Here is a 17,669-nt window from a genome sequence, read left to right on the forward strand (position 1 = left end):
CATATAAGGGAATGTAACCTATATGTCAGTCTGCAGATAGCTCATCAGTAACCAGGCAGCATAGCTTTGCTTCCTTTTCTGCCGCTGTGGTGCTGGAGATGTCTGATAGGTTGATTGTGCGAATGTGTTTGAGCTTGCATCATGTGTGTGTTTTTTTATGTGTGTCTGAGCTGCCATGTCTGACAGATGATGTGCTTATGTGGTAATGAGCCACGCTACACTGCAACCATTTTCTCTGACTCCCTGAGAGGGTTATAGATGGCAGCACTCTTCCCTAAATCATCCTCCCTCTGGTTCCTGATTCTGATCCTCAACGGTCTCACCGTCTCGGCTGCAGGCACCTATCCATCTAGAAAGGAAGGGACAAATGTCAAGACTGCATAGATCACTTGCTGCTGACCTGTTCATTATTTTACATCAAATGTGTCAGTGTCATACATGTGTCTTTGTTGGCCTATACAAATCTATTTTCAAGCATCGACAGACTTTTAGAAATTCTCCTGGACATGGAGGTAATTTTATCAACAAAATCAGCATGCAGCCTCCCATTGTTTTTCTGTGATTAAATGTTTTCATATACACACTCAAATTAAAAGAAATTTTTTTTATAAATTATATACAAACAATAACACAATCATGTAACATCTAATTACAAAATCATAGCGAAATCCGTATCAATCTTCCAATCTCACTCTCAGCAAGAAAGCAAATAAGTGTATTTCCCAAATTGTTAAACTATTCCTATAACTGGATAGCCATGGTATTGTATGCCATATGCCAAAGAACAACTTTGAGGGAATAGTTTAACATTTTGGGAACTACACCTAATCGGTTTGTTGCAGAGAGTTGGATAAGAAGATCAATACAAATGTAATGGTAAGTAAAGCTACAGCCAGCAGCCATTTAGCCTAGCATAGCATAAAGACTGGAAACAGGGAGAGCTTGGCTAAGTTAAGCTAAATGGTTGTTGGCTGTAGCTGTATAATAACAATATAGCAATGGGAGTTGTATATTTTAAAAAAAGTAGTTGAACTATCCCTTTAAACACAGTCTGCAGCAGAACCAGCACAAAAAGCTGAAAAGAGTAATCCAAAAAGGTGCAGTCTTTGTCAAAGGCAGTGCACACTATGGTTGTACAGTATAATCATGCCTTGGAGAAACATGCCATGGATGACAGGCTTAAAGTGCTCATATTATGCTCATTTTCAAGTTCATAATTGTATTTAGTGGTTGTACCAGAATAGGTTTACATGGTTTAATTTTCAAAAAGCACCATAGTTTTATTGCACTGCACATTGCTGCAGCTAGTCTTTTCACCCTGTTTGTTGAGCTCTCTGTTTTAGCTACAGAGTGAGGCATCACACTTCTGTACATAAAAAAGCATAATATGAGCACTTTAATACACCTTTTTCAAAGTTTAAACAGATTTTTACATTTTTGATAAATGAGCATATGTATCTGTGTGAGAGAGACAGGCAGAAACTGTAGAAAAAGATAAGAACGAGGAGCGTTGTAGACAGACAGGGTGGCAGCCGTGTTTATCCAAAAGACGATCAAACCACTAGTCCATTTCCAGCTGCAGAAAATCAATGTTGTAGCAGACAAGACAAAATGTATCTGAGACTAGTGATGCAGAGTATATTCTCACAATTTCCTTGTCTTCTATTGTATAACGGTAATGGATAAGGAGGTCATGAGTCCCTGCCATATCCTGTGTGTGATAGTTCAGGAATGGCAAACATTCAGCTACTTCATCCATGTCTTATCATGAGTGGGCAGAGTGACAGCAGGACACAGCCACGGAGATCCTGATAAGAGCCAATATCATTCAAGGGAAAGACTAAACAAATACAGTAATGGAGGTCAGGGAGGATGGCTGGTTACAAGAAAACGCAAGAGAAAAGGAAATGGCAAAAACAGCAGTAGCAGTGGAGAAAAAAGGAAAGTTTTGATACCTTTGTTGGTAGTCTTTGTTCAAATCTTATTTTTTACAGTCTATGGTTCAAATTAGCCTCGTCATCACTCAAGTATTTAATATGTGGCGTTAAACATTACTAAATTATGGGTTGCAACACACAAACTATCCTAAATGACTATAACAAATAACCTAAGCATCAGATTTCCCTCTCACTATAAACCATACATTTTTTCACTCTAAATCACCAATTTTCCATGTCTTTATACAAATAAAGTCATACATACAGATTGGCAGTTAATATAAGTTATATAAAAAATGTAGTTTTGTATATAATTTGCCCTCCTAAAAAATATTTTTTGGAGGTATAACTTGTGATTCTAGGTAATACACACTACATCTAGCTAAGGCATTTCTCAAGTTCTGAATGTGTAACACAATGGTTAACAAGTAACAACTGTTACTCAAATAGCAAACTGATAAAACTAACGTTACATTAACCAGTTTAGAGTGACGAATACTAGCGGTAGGTATCGACACTTCCTGACACTTGATACTGTTAAATAATTATATAAACTCGAAAGACTTAAATTACATTTCCCAAAAAACACAATATACTTCAAACGACTAAACAATATGCCCAAATAATGTTGGGGGATTTCCCTCTCACTGTACAGTGAAGAATAAAGCAAAGTCAAACACACAGCTTGGCAGTTTATTTGATATAGTTTTATATTTTGTCCTAAAAATATATAGTATATCTCTCGATGCTATTTACTACACATTACGTCTTTAACTAAGGCATTTCTAGTCTAAAGTTCTAACGGTGCAACACAATTTAATACATCACACTGTTACTTTAAGGTGAGATACCAACAGAACTAACGTTAGCTTGCTGCTAGGCTAACGTTACATTAACCAGTTTAGATTGACGAATAAAAGGTAGAATATGGTCGACACTTACCTGACACTTCAATCAAGATCAAGATGCTGTTTAATAATGACATAAACTGGGAAGACTTTAAATGACATTTAAGAAAAAACTAAATAACGTTAGCTTAATCGGATTTCCCTCTCACTGTATACTAAAGAAGACTAACTCAAGCACATATATAAAGCAAATCATATTTATATTTTTGGCATAAGGATGGCATAGGGAAGTTATTAGGAAGGACCTTTAACAAACTTTGTGAAGGATTTACGAATAGTTGGTGCAAGCCAATCCTGGGCTGCTCAAGTAGGACAACATTGTAATCCAAGAAAAAGTCCCATTTTTTACAAACAAAACAATATAAAGTGGCAAGTTTTCAAAACTAATCATGTATGTAACATGATGTATGCATGTAGCATTGGACATGTGGGTGTGTGTATGTGTGTTGGGGGAAGGGTTGGTCGCTTAAGGCTGTGTTCATGCTTCAGTGGTATAAAATCCGCAGGCTTGTGTTGACACCATACTGTGTAGCTGCCGTCATCATCTAATTGTAGGCCACACAGTCCTTAGGGACTGAACAAAAAAGTTGGTTTGATGTCCAGAATTATAAATGAATACAAACCTGACTGCACTTAATTTTTTAAAATAAGCTAAAACTAGAGCCATTTGTGTAATTTTGTAGAACTAGGTAATAAACACTGGAACTGTAGTCTGTATCAGTTGGCCTTTCATTAAGACATACAGTAGAATAATGTGTTATCTTTATCATGGATTTATTAGTGTGAAGTGAACTACTATGCCCTTATCAATATCAATCACAAGACAAAATAGACAATGTTCTGGGAAGCTATCTGTCTTTCTTTCTCTAGTGGAGCCTTGAATTTGATTAAATTCCCCAAATAATGTCTTGTTCTAATTTGATACAGCTCCTTGAACTCATCTACATGAAAAGTGCTGTTTGTTAAACATGAATAGATCAATACAGAAATAATTTAAATGGACATAAAGGGTACACACAAAAAGGTCCTCCCAAATGTTTATCTTGTGTGAAAGTGTGCAATATATAGTGCTGCTATACATTTTTATACCGTTTCTCTTTCAGTTCTTGTGGCATTTCCCAAATAATGTGTATTTCTATATAATTAGGGATCAGTACATCCACCAAAGGTTCAAAGGTCTATTTATAATGGATTTAATGCAGAAATAAACACTGACTTGTAAATGAACATCAGACATATTTATTTGAACAAAGATTTAAAGAAAGGAGCATATGACAATAACAAATACAGAATTCAGTCAATAATTTAAAGCCATAATAATAGGCAACTTGACACAAACATTTTGTTTTGCTTCAGTAACATTCTTTTTAGGGATTTCTAATAAACAGATTTATTAGAAAGGATATGTACAACAAATGAAAGTCTGTCCGTCAAAAAACGAGCAAAAGAGAAATAGTTCAACGACGGCTGTATATAGAACTACATGGAGCTTGTTTGAAATAACGACTGAAGCAGAGCTACAGAGACATGTTTTAGACGTCATGTGGAGATCATGAGCAGTCCGTCGCTCCCTGAAATGTCCAGCCGCCCCCTTCGCAGTGGCTTCTGTCTAATGCTACAAATAAAAGGTGAGGCGTCCTCTCGGAGAGCCATCCCTCCCTCTCTCTCTCTGTGAGGCAGGAACCCCGCTCACGCCTGCCCCTGCTCACATTGTTGCTAGGCAACACGTAAAATTCCAGTGTTCCGTACATCCAGAGAACTCTGGGCTTCTCGGTGCAGACCTACAAATCCTCAATCCTCCATTAGCTGAGCTGTCAACAGCAGCTAATGCTAGAAGACTCAAGTAAATACAAGAACAACATCAACAGCCACAAAACAAAACAAAGACAGCCACAAGCAAGTAGAAACATCCAGACAAAAATTTTCTTTTTTATAAATGGAAAATGTCAAGAATACTTTTCAGGGAAGTTGAAAAATAAAATGAAAATATTTTTTTTAGAGAAAAAGGAAAGAAAATTCTTTCTTCAGACAGGACCAGCCTGTTTTTATTTGTGATTCAAATCAACCTTCCCACCTATCATCTCAGGGAAATTTAGTGTTAATGCAACTATCCAGGCTGGAAATGGCAGCAGGTGCATCTTCAAAAAAAAACAGAGATTTCTAAGACTCCCTTTGGTACAAAACAGTTTGGCTTGTGTGAAAAGAAATCTTTTATGTTTTATCTTTAAAAAAAGAAAAGAAAATTAGTTTTTGTTGGAACAAAAGCTGATATCCATTAAAGCAGCTCTTAAAGTATCAGTGGACAGTGAGAAGATGCATCATTAATGTAACATCTCTAAAATCAAGCCTTGTGATAAATAACTGAACAATTAATACTGCTGTGGTGATGGGTAATAAAAGGGGATCTGACAAAAACATGCTCCGACGGTCTTTACATGGCCTAGGATTTTGTGTTTGCTATGTCACAGCAAGTCCACCTAGACTGTTTTATAGCTCATGGGAGTGCTGAGTCACACTGGCTCCTTCAGACGTGTGCTCAGTTCATCCTCTGACTGCCTTTGCAAATGAACACTCTGCTTTGCCAAATTGCTCCTTTTTCTCCCCTTTCCCCCCACTGTCAGCTTTTATCTCCAAATGTGAGGGGTCAATGGGGGAATAATTTATACGAGGAACTGCTGTTTGAAATTCCCCGAGCCGCATTTCTGTAGGTACCACTTCCTGTCACTGTCAGATTTTACATTTCATCTCGTCACCTCAGCCCATATCGTGACCTTAAAGAGACATTCGGATAAAGAGATGGATGGGAAAGGGCAGCGCTATCAAAATTTCAAATGAATTTCATCAGGGTAATGCAGTCAAATGCAGTGTTTACAACCACTTGGGAGTCACTGACCTTATTTAAGCTCTCACAGCAACCTTTATAAGGAATCAAGAAGGTATTAAAATGCCTGTTATGCTCTATTTGTACAGCTGTAATTTATTTTTTTCACTCTGTCTCTGGTGATCAAAAGTCCAGTGTCAGAGTTGAATATAGAGAGTGTAGCAAGTGTAATTCTTTTCAGTGGCTGACGAGGAGGATGCTGCAAAGGACAGAGATGCATTGTAGAAATCATTCCTTTCTTTCCCCTGCACACCCTTAGGCCCCCTGCTGAATTACCTACTTGTCCTTGCTTTCTTTTCCCCCCTGCATGCTCCCACAGTATTCACATGATGGAGCAGCTCTTGGACTTTTCCTTGCTGAAGGTGGAGGAGAGCAGCTCTGTCTTGCTGGGCAGATGTAGGAGTCTCTTGGAGAGGCGGCGGACGGGACTGGGTTTATTGGCAGGCTGGAGTTTGTTCATGCAGGCCAGAGCCGCGGTACGGAAAACACTGTGGATGCTCTTCTCGGATGTGAAGGCTGAGCACTCCAGGTAAGCCTCTGCTCCAAGCTGCTTGGCCAGGGACGAACCCTACAATGTGAAGGAAAAATATACGTTGAGCTCGGGGAGATTAAAACAAAGAGGGATTTCTACGACTACCCAGTGTGGACGGGAGACAGAAACCTAAATAGATGCACAGAGGAAGAAAAAGTAGTCACGGCAAACCTGTTCATGGGAGATGGGAGTCTGTTTCTGATTGGACAGCTCCATGCGCGTGCATACGTCTGTGCGCAGGTCTGTCTTGCAGCCTATTAGTAGGATCCGTGTGCTGGGACAGAAGTCCTGGATCTCTGCTTTCCACTGCAAGGAGAAGAGAAACAGGTATCAAGAGATTGTCACTTGAAAGTGCAATTAGTAAACAATACAACATGTAAAGAGTGAAAATGGGGGAGGGCAGATTACTGATCAAGGAGGGGCTACCACCTGCAAACAACGAGTAAAATTAAGTTGTGGTGAGGTCAGGCTGTCATGTTCACACTAGGGGTGGGAATCAACAGAGGTCTCACAATACGATATCATCCCGATACTTTTGTCACGATACGATATAATTGAGATTTTAAACATATTGCAATATTCTGCAATATATTGCAATTTATTACCTTTTTTCCCCAAAAGGAAACTATTTACTGTATCTAAAAAGATACATTTCTCTGTTTGTTAATCTCACTTCATTTTTATTGCTGCAAAATGTAATAGTCAAGCAGACAAACTGACCAACACATATATAATAATGGATGGATACTTGGCTTCCGTGTATCAATACAGTATTGCCACCTAAAATATTGCGATACTATGCTGTATCGCAATATTATATATTATTATTATTATTATTATTATTATTATTATTATTATTATTATTATTATTATTATATATCCCCACACCTAGTTCACACTGCAGCAGGTAATAATATTAATACCTTCTTCAGCACACTGTCTACTGTGTCTGGTCGGCTGATGTCAAAGCATAAGAGCACTGCATCTGAGTCGCTGTAGCAGAGTGGTCTTACGTTGTCGTAGTATGGAGAACCTGGAGAGACAAAGTCACACTTAGGAATACACACTTAGGTCTTCTGCAACAACATACAATTTTATTGATGTGATTTAGTAAGGTGGTTTTGACACTGACACTTTTATAATGTTCTATCACAACCATCCTCCTCACTTTCACACAGTACAAACACAAACAGTCACATACACCCCAGCCAAACTGATAAAAGAGCAAATAATGTCACTAAGCTTGACACCTTCACACTTACAGGAATTCTTCCAGTGAAGTAGACTAACTCACTGAGTTACGGTCAGTGCAACTCTGCACCAATCACGTCTTTCCATTATTAGTCAATATCAAACTTTATTTACCCAACTTTTGTTTGAGTGAAGAAGAAAAAAAAACTGATTTCCTGTGAAATAAAATTATCATCATACTGTAGGATAAACTTTCCAAGGTTTTCTGTCTGGCTTACAGGTTCAGTATCTGATAAAAAGCCAAAAATGCAAACACTATGTCTGGGCAAAATTAAAAGTATTCTTCAAGGAAAGGTTTTAACACACTGCTTTCTAGTGGAGGGTTAAATATGAAGCTATGACCGGTTAGCTTATCTTAGCACAAAGGTAACTAGCATGGCTCTGTCCAATGGTTAGATAACCCCCAATGACAATTTGCTGTTTTACGGCCAGAAAGCAAATTTATTTATTCATAATACAAAACTTATTTTACCGAAAATGTCAAACTATTTCTTTAAAAGGTTAATTCACAACATAATGCTGTTATTAACAAACATTAAGTAGAACTAAAATGGGCATTTTCTTCAGAATTTGTGTGTGACTGCTGCCAGATACTGCTACTGGAAAGTTGCAGCAAGACTTGTTTCAAAAGTCAAACATTTGAATCGGAACTGCAGTGCTGCCCAGAGGCCAATCACTCCCAAACTTTACACCGTCTTCTGAGATCCACTATTGCAAATAGTTGCAAGATTTTGTGCTGCTGAGCATTTAAATTCTTGTCAAAGTGATGCTTTATTAACCAGCAACCACTTTAATTTTCCAACAAATCTCTACTGAGCCATTAATAAACTAATCCTCAAAATGATATCAAACACTATTCATCAACTTACTCAGACAGTCTACTCTGATTGTTGACTCATAAATACAACACCTTAGTTATGATAATGTGAATTACAGTGTGAAGGAAACACATTTTCCCCACATTTCTATAAACAGCACAGCTATATGTAGAAACCTTTCCTTTAACTCTCAGGAAGGCTCCTGTGCTAAAACCAGACAGACAGGATGTCCGCTCTCTATTGTCATTCCTCTGCCACCTAATCACTCCCCACACCAACACTAAGATTTAATTTCCTACTCCTGTCCTCAGGGGCCAAATGTGCACCAGAAGCTTTCCTTGAAAATAAAAGAGGATATAATTATATCAGGAATAGAAATTACGAATAAGCAACTAACAATAATGTTGTCTTAATGAATTCTCTCCTAAGACCTTAATGAAAATGTTTTTACAACAATATTCCATCAACAAACAGTACTGCCATTCAAAAGGCCCTTCTGGTTAACTCAGTCTGACAGAATGTTTGACTTAAATGTGCAAAGTAGGACAACTTATACAACTACAATCTATCAATAACATTTTATTTTAGAGGGAATCAAAGCGCTCGTCACATAACTATTCAGGGTGATGTACAGTAAGGCTTGAGAAAGAGGAGGCAGAGAGATCTAAAGAGGACACAACTTCCACTCCCACATATTAGCAGCCCCCTGCCTGGACACACAAACACACAAACCCAACACATACACCCTTTCAGATGAGCAAACATTAGTTTATGTAATGAAACTGCCCTCTCTACTCTCAAAGAAAGAAAGCAAAGGGAAGGATTTGGACTCAAAAGACAGGATAAGACAGTGTGTCTTGATAAAAGATGCAACGTGAACTGAACAAATGTGCTTCTGAGCCTTTTTATTATCAAAAAGCGTGTGGTACACATACTGAAGAAGTAGGTGAAATGTGTATTCTCACATCTGTTTTGTATGTAAAAGATCATATTATATCAGAGTAATTCACCTAAAGCTGTGTTATCAGAGCTGAAACGATTTGTCGATTTATTCAGTTAATCGATCGGCAGGACATTAATTGACTATTTTAATAACCAATTAAAAAAACAAGACATTTTATTTTTTTAAATTATCATTTCTTTGCAGAAATGCCAAACATTCTCTAGTTTCAGCAGGATTTGCAGCTTTTCTTCATCCTATGTGTAGATTGTTAACTGAATATAGTTGAGTGTGGACTGTTGGGCAGACAAAACAAGACGTGTGAAGAATGTCAACTTTGGCTTTAGAAGACTGTGATTGGATTTTTTTCTGAACTTTTCAATATTTTCTTAAAAAACAAATTAATCGTTATAAATATAGATAATAAAGACAGAGAATGGAAAGAAACATACATAAAGATTGACAGGAACTGTGTTTGTGTGTGTTGAAAAAGTAAATAGGTCTTATGCAATGTTTTCCTCTGGAAAGGGTGACTGTCCAGAAAGTTTTTACTCCGTGGGAGAAAAACACACAAACCTACATTAGTTCAGTGCTGGTTTCAGTTAAACATTTATTTTTTTTTAGGCTAACACCAAAGTAGTAGGAGTCCATATTTTGCTTTCTGTGCCTTCAAAAAAAAAAAAAAACAACACACACACACACACACACACACACACACACACACACACACACACACACACACACACACACACGCACACACGCTTCCACCCCCTGCATGGACGAGGCATCCCCCTCTCCCCTGTGAAACAACCCCTCTGCAGGCCAACTGGCACTGCTCAACTTCCTCTGAGCTTCAGCCTCAGCCAATGCTATTATGAAATAAATCTATACTGGAGGCGATTTTTTATTGATACTATTTACATAATTTCCCCATATGTTTAATGTAATTACTGTATGATGTCAGTAGGCCACCAATACTTCTCTGAATTGTATATATTAGGGCTGCAACTAATTTTATTTTCTTGATTCACAACACTTTTTGTCTATAAAATGTCCGGAAATTGTGAAAAATACAGATTGTCATTTTAAATTATTTTTTCCATATCGACCAATAGTCCAAAACTTAAAGATAATCAGTTTACAAAGATACAAAACAGCAGACATTTTTAAGATTTTTTTCTAAATCTTACTGATGAGATTGAAATACTGTATAGCTAACTTGGTAGCCATAGAGATTTTACATTTCTTGTAATAGATCAGTTGTATTTCTCAAACTGGGGCCTCTGTTGGTCTTTGATTGTGATTTTCTTTTTTTGCATTTCCATGCAAAACTGTACATTTTGGTCCTAACTTGGTTAGACAGGCTTGTTGCTCAGGTGTGTCGTTCATTGCCCCACTGAATCCCAGTGAGTCAATTGCACCAATCCACCAAGAAAGAACGCTTAAGGCCAGACACACTGAACCAGACGGCCGACCCTCGGCAGAAAAGGCAGTTGGACTGATCGGTCTCCCCGAGTTGGTCAAAAAAGTGCCACGGAACACACCAAAGTGACGAGACGTAATACATAGCAGCAGGCGGCGCTAATCTGTATAGAGAGCCCAAGTCCCGCCCTTCTACTTCCGGTCCATGGGACCTTAATTCGGAAAAAATATGAACAAGAGTCAATGGAGAGATAATAATTATTTTTTGATCCCGTTTGAATTGAGCCATGGATTACAAATATGATTTTTGTCAATTTAAAACATTATTTTTCAACCGAAGAAAGTCTCAGTTTATTGTTAAACTGTTGAAGTATAACACTGTGAAAATACGTAATTAGAAAGACTACACACTTCATGGATGATGTCTCGCTGAAGCTACGATGTCTGTGTGTATCGTACCGGGGATGTAACATTACTCAAATGAGCAGAGGATCTTGCTTGTTCTTTTGCTTATCTGCTGAAAACACTTCACTGGATTAAACACAGCAGTTAAGATAACGTTACTGTTTAACAGCGCTAAGCTAGCTAGCTAGCGAGCAAGCCGAGCATCAAGCTAGGTGAGGTAGATTGTGTGAGACGGGAGATGTAGTTCACTGAGCGGTTTCACACAAAACTAAGTGGTCATATGACAAACCTACGGCTAACTGAGACTTTCTTCGGTTGAAAAATTATCTTTTAAATTGACGAACATCATATTTGTAATCCATGGCTCAATTCAAACATAATTTGCTTCTCGCCGTTCACTTCCGTTCATATTTTTTCTGAGTTAGGGTACCATGAGGTCCACCGGAAGGGGCGTGACTTTGGCTCTCTATTGTCGCCCAAAAATGAAAACCGGCAGCTGATTGGACGAATGCGTCATGTGGGTCTGGTTTCTCCGGAAATTCAAAGACAGACTGTCATGGCGGCTGGTTCAGAATACAATTTCATATTGTACTAAAATAGTTCACCGAAACGTTTCTGAAAACATTTTAAGCAAGAAATGGGCCATGCAGTTGCTGAATCTGTCTTCATTTCAGATCAACAAAGGTCAGTTTAAAAGGTTTTCGTCAGATTTTGAGAGACTCCCCGCTCCCCGTTTCCGGGTTAGCACTCTACCAATCAGATGGGTCATTTGAGTCCGACTGCCGGCAGTGCCCGCAGATTATACATGTCAAATCGACCAAAATGAAGGCCAACGGCCCCTCGGATGGACAACGGCACGGAACACACCGAACAGACTCAAGTCACTGACCTCGCCAGACTGTCCGACGGCTGATTATCATAGACAGTAAAAGGCCGATTATCGGCTTAGTGTGTCTCTGGCTTTAAACGTGGGGTATACTCGCCGCAGCCAACCTGTCGAGCGCCAGTGTGACGTCATGGGAGCGCCCTAACTGTTTATATTTGTGCGTGGTGGTCACAACACTAGTTGCAGTCTTCTCCTGAACAGAGGTGGCGCTAATGAGGAAAGGCTACCGACTTTGCTATTTCTACGGACTAGAAGAAGAAGAAAAAGGTAAACAACGGCAGAACAGTTAGCAGCATTGACATCAATGGTTCGATTTGATTCGATGACCTACTTCGTTGGATTAAGCCTTTCATTCGCCATAAAATAACTCATCTTAACCCAGTAAGTTTACAAGAGAGACTTGCAGTCACTCTGAGAGTCCTGGCATCCGCTTCCCCTCGAACTCAGCCATACTTCCTGTTTCCGCTATGTCGCGTGCCGCTGAAAGTGTCGCACACTCAAAATCCTGGCGCGCCAGCAAGATCTACTTCATTTTGACGTCACATTGCCGTGCACGAGCTCGGCTGCGGCGTTTGTAAAATGGCCCTTAATGGATTTCACACCAGTGAATCAAAACAGGATTGGCAGATAGTGATGTCTGGGTAAATAGCAACAACACTGTTTGTAAAACAACGAATGAGATGGAGCTTCATTAACAGTCGTTACTCGACTCCAGGCCGACTGTGTTGTTGTTGGGAGGGTAAACAAGTTCCACAAATCTGCCCATGAATACAGCACTGAAACTGACTGCTTAACTTATTGCTCAACAAACATGAAAGCTTGGGGAGAATTTTAAATTGGCAGTGAGTCAAAGATAGAGAGGAGAGGTGATCACATCCTTATCTTTGACAGATTTATTAAACTGTGGTAATAATAAAAACCCAAGCATAATCCTAACCTGATGTGTCCCAAAGGCTGAGTTCAACACGCTGGTCTTCAAGCTCCAGACAGGCGGTGTAGTTTTCAAACACAGTGGGGACATAAGTCTAGAAATGGAAAAAGGAAAAGGTTTAGGGAGCATTTATCACAAATTTACATGGAAATGTTTAAAGAAATTCATCATTTAGAGAATAAATAGAATAAATGTCCATCTCAAGTTACCAGGGATTCAGTTAATGAGGCAACAGCAAAATGTATTACATAATTATATAAAATAAAAGACAAACAGATATTTACATCTGTGAAGCATTGTGATTTTTAAATGACTAAAACAATCATTTTGGTAAAATTAGCAGTGACTACCTTGGCTTTAAAATCAATTAATTGGTCCAGCAGTGCTCAAACATATATCACCTATCATTCCCAGTGTAAAGGGTTTTATGTAGCCCTGTCTAAATTACTAAACTAAACCTATGAAAATACAGCATATAATCAAATATCCTTTACTACACATGTATGCCAATCCAATAATACCATAAGCTATATGGCACCATGGGAGTTATAGAACTAAGGTAAGAAGAGAGGAGAGGGGAAATGTGGTTGTTGCAGCAGTAGCCTACAAGGACAGAAATAAGTACAAATAAATAGAGTAAAAAAATTAATAAAAGAATAAATAATAAAAGGTAAAGGCTACAAAAATAGAAACTATAGAATAGCAACAAATAAAGACAAAATTAAGAGGTAAAGTGACAGTGGTGTGATTAATAATAATAATAATAATAATAATAATAATAATAATAATAATAATAATAATAGGCCTCTAATAATAAATAAGATCACTATTTAAATGTAAATTAAGTACTACTGGCATAGGTAAAGTAGCTTAATATAGTGAAGGAACACTCTTCCAATCAAGTCTTCTGGTCCATATGGGAGTATTTGGGTAATATTTATCCTTCCTTGGGGTAGGAAATGAATACCAAAAGCATCGGTATATTTTCAGTCCCAATCAAGATGCATCCAAAAAAGAACTGTTGACGTTATTGTAAAAGATATCTCGTGACGTTACCTCTGGATAACAGTCCTTGGCCAGGACTTGTAGCATCGCTGTTTTACCGCATTGGACGTCCCCGACCAGCACGAGTTTACACCTCGCTACAAAAGGCTGCGTGAGTCTTCTTTCCTTCATGGTGCAGATGAATTAAACGGGCAGACTATCACAAAGAAATAAGAGTGGGGATAATAACGAAGTTTTGTAAATCCTCTCTGTAACCGGCTGTGTTTCTGCTCTTCTTCCTCAGTCAGTCAGTCAGTCAGCCAGCCAGTGAGTGAGTGAGTGAGGCAGAGCAGCAGTCAATGAGGGAATCACTGCGGAACTTTATATTGTCGCGCCAACCAATGAGTGCTGCGCAGTGCACGAGGTCTCGTCTTGTATGGTGGTAATGGTGGATGGTGAACTGCAAAGCCACAGCCGGGATTTAAGAAATACTGACGTCCCCTCAATGCACCACGTAAACCACCCTGAACCTCTCATTTGTATATAATACTACGCATATACTTAATGGCTAATACAAGTAGAAATACCATAGTCTAAAAATACTACATTTCAAGTAAAAGTTCTGAATTAAAAATGTTACTGAAGTAAAAGTACAAAAGTGTTTTATCAGCAAAATGAAAAGTATAGCCTATAAGTAAAAGTGTTCATTATGCAGAATGGCTCCTTTCAAAGTGTTGTGTTATAGAATATTACACTATTCAGTTTTTATCACTAACAATACATGTAAGAGCATTTTAATGTTGTAGTTTGTTAATGTGGAGCCAATTTTAGATACATTGTATAGGCTACTACTAGATTAGTAGTATAGTATTGCATCATATCATATGTAAAAAGTAACTAGTAACTATAGCGTGTCAAAGAAATGGAGTAGTGGAGGAAAAAAGTGCAATATATACCTCTGAAATGTAATGAATAAGTGTCCAAATTTAACTTACAGTACATGAGTAAATGTACTTAGTTACACGCTACCACTGTTAGTTGAAACCCACAAAATGGGAATTATGGCAGTAGTGGAATGTAACTAAGTACAACAACACTGTAGTTAATTACAATTTTGAGGTATTTGCACTTGAGTAGTTACAGTTTATGCTACTTTACAGTACTTCTACTCCACTACATTTCAGAAGGAAATATTTTACTTTTTACTTTCTATTAAGTAAACACTATAGGAACCTGTTGGCGTGTGAACACAAGTTAACGGGGAATTTTGTCCTCTCATGTCCTTTCTGTGGAAAACCCCTGGTTATAGTACTAACATCTAATTTTGTTTGAGTATTGTGTGTGCATAATAGTCACAAGAAGTCATCAGAAGTATTTCATCTGTTATCTGACTTGTGTCAATAGTGTGTGCTGGTCATAGATTAAATTTCTTTTTGGAGTTTTATGACCTCAAAGTCTTTTAGTATCTCAGTTCAGAGGTCGGAGCTTCATCATTTTGATCAAATAAATGGTAAAAAAATGTAAAGGCTATGAAAAGGTTCAAAGGTGGATATTACACAGAAATTTAGCCAATCAGAATTTACTTTAAATGTTGTCTTAATGTCTGTTTTAATGTGATGTTTTGTGTGTTTTATCATTCAGACCAATTGTGGGATACAGCCATGTGAAGATGCATGCAATTATTTTTACATGAAACATATGAGTGACTGTAAGTGTACATATGTTTATATAACACATAGTGCGGCCTCCCAACCCTGAATAGATGACAGATGGCTTCATCAATCTGTATAACAGAGAATTCAAGAGTGCCAGCCATTTGGAGAGGAAGTGGAGCATGGTTAGTTGTGCAGAACATAAATGGAAACAATTGTTACAGAGGGCTCTTTGATGCCTTAATGTACAGCGTGAAACTCTGGATGGGGACATGAATTGCACCTGCTGCCTGGAGCAGAGAGAAACAAGGTAAACAATGTCCCTCTCTGTTTTGCTTCATTGGATTTCTATCTTTGTGCTCTCAAATGCATTATAACATGCAAACTACTTATCATAATACTTCACTCCCTCATGCTCCATTTATCCCTTTTAGTGGTTTTACTGTATCTCTATCAGATTTTCTTTATATGAAACTTACTTATTTAATTGTTTGCAGAATAAACAACCTTTAAACGTTGTCCCTTATTAACATTTGATAGACGAGAGCGCTGAGTTTTAAGTTCCACATTTTGGGAAATACTGATAGCGGCTCTAGGGAGGGCACTGAAATATCTCAACAACTGTTGGATGGATGTCCAATAAATTCTGTACAAACATTCATGGTCCCCAGTGAATGTATCTGACTTTGTGAAAACCTGCCTTTTTATTTAACGCCACCACATTTGTAGTTTTGAGTGAAATGTCTCAACAACTGTTGGATGGATTGCCATGCAATTTGGTACAAACATTCATGTCCCCATCAGGATGAATTATAATAACTTTGGTGATCCCTTAACTTTTTAAATCAAGCGCTATCATCAATTTATTGTTAATTTGTCCAACACTTTGGTTTATTACTAAATACCTGCAAAACTAATTACCTTTAAATCAGCGTGAGCTGTATATGTTTAGGGCTAATTACTGTAGCAAATGTAAGCATGCTAACACACTAAACTAAGATGGTGAACATGGTAAACATTAGACTTGCTAAACATCAGCATGTTAAAGGTCCCATGACCTGGTGCTCTTTGGATGCTTTTATATAGGCCTTAGTGGTCCCCTAATACTGTATCTGAAGTCTCTTTCCCGAAATTCAGCCTTGGTGCAGAATTACAGCCACTAGAGCCAGTCCCACAATGAGCTTTCCTTAGTATGTGCCATTTCTGTGTCTGTAGCTATTGAGGAGGAGAGAGGAGGGGGGGGGGGGCAAGGTGGATGTTGGGGGCGTGTCCTTGACCAACTGCCACTTTGCTCGTTTGAAAGCCATGATGTCTCTCTCTCATGGGTTGGCCAAATTCTCTGGGCGGGCAAAGCAGAGAAAGGGGAGGTAACCTTGCTCCTTATGACCTCGTAAGGAGCAGATTCCAGATCGGCCCATCTGAGCTTTCATTTTCTCAAAGGCAGAGCAGGATACCCAGGGCTCGGTTTACACCTATCACCATTTCAAGCCGATGGGGGACCATAGACAGGTTGAGGGAACGCATATTAATGTTAAAAAACCTCATAAAGTGAAATTTTCATGCCATGGGACCTTTAAACCTGTAAAGATGTAAGCATGCTGATGCATTTAGCTCAAAGAGTCATGCTCACAGTCGCTAGCATGGCTGTAGACTTGTTACATCATGTACAGATTAAACAAACAACTTACATGTTAATTAGTGAATTTAAGTTCTAGTAGGGATGTTTTAGATTGTTGGAGTGAGTTATGCTGTTTATAGTCTTTATGTTAGTTTTTTATCTCACTCTTGGAAAGAAATTGAATATGCATTTTTTCCAAAATGTCAAACTATTCCTTTAAGGATAATCTTACACCATAAGGACGTTCCTGATGATGGAACAAATAGAGTTTAGACATTAGCACCATCAAACACAACGTTTGGTAACGTGATCACTGCAGACTGTGGTCGACAGAATTTCTAACCTATGTGTCCCCAATGTTTTCCTGATGAAAGGCGACAACACTCTGAAACTGTGGCACACTTTGGTCATCTTAGGATGCAGCGACTTTTATATCAACCCCAAACTATGACTCCTTGTATAGGCCTACAGCTAACACAATGACCTACAGTGCTGGCCAACATG

The 17,669-nt window shown here is 38.3% G+C and overlaps 1 protein-coding gene across 1 annotated transcript; it reads right to left on the reverse strand.

Moving 5' to 3' along the window:
* Window positions 1-4,068: 4,068 nt before the first annotated feature.
* On the reverse strand, window positions 4,069-14,294 carry LOC120559665 (rho-related GTP-binding protein Rho6-like). The gene is made up of 5 exons (XM_039801574.1): window positions 13,968-14,294; window positions 12,918-13,005; window positions 7,182-7,291; window positions 6,430-6,564; window positions 4,069-6,294 (listed from the first exon to the last, which is right to left on the reverse strand). The coding sequence occupies exons 1-5, from the start codon at window positions 14,085-14,087 to the stop codon at window positions 6,049-6,051; spliced, it is 699 nt and encodes a 232-aa protein (XP_039657508.1). The 5' UTR covers window positions 14,088-14,294; the 3' UTR covers window positions 4,069-6,048.
* Window positions 14,295-17,669: the final 3,375 nt, after the last annotated feature.

The sequence above is a fragment of the Perca fluviatilis genome, chromosome 5 (genome assembly GCF_010015445.1).
Source record: "Perca fluviatilis chromosome 5, GENO_Pfluv_1.0, whole genome shotgun sequence".
Taxonomy (NCBI): Eukaryota; Metazoa; Chordata; class Actinopteri; order Perciformes; family Percidae; genus Perca; species Perca fluviatilis.

What these genes read in the sequence shown, in the direction of transcription:
- LOC120559665 (XM_039801574.1), bottom strand. Translation starts at nt 14,087, where the DNA reads ATGAAGGAAAGAAGACTCACGCAGCCTTTTGTAGCGAGGTGTAAACTC. An exon ending in CCAAGGACTGTTATCCAGAG is followed by an intron (nt 13,006 to 13,967) that starts GTAACGTCACGA and finishes TTCCATTTCTAG; the next exon opens with ACTTATGTCCCCACTGTGTT. An exon ending in CAGCCTTTGGGACACATCAG is followed by an intron (nt 7,292 to 12,917) that starts GTTAGGATTATG and finishes TTGTCTCTCCAG; the next exon opens with GTTCTCCATACTACGACAAC.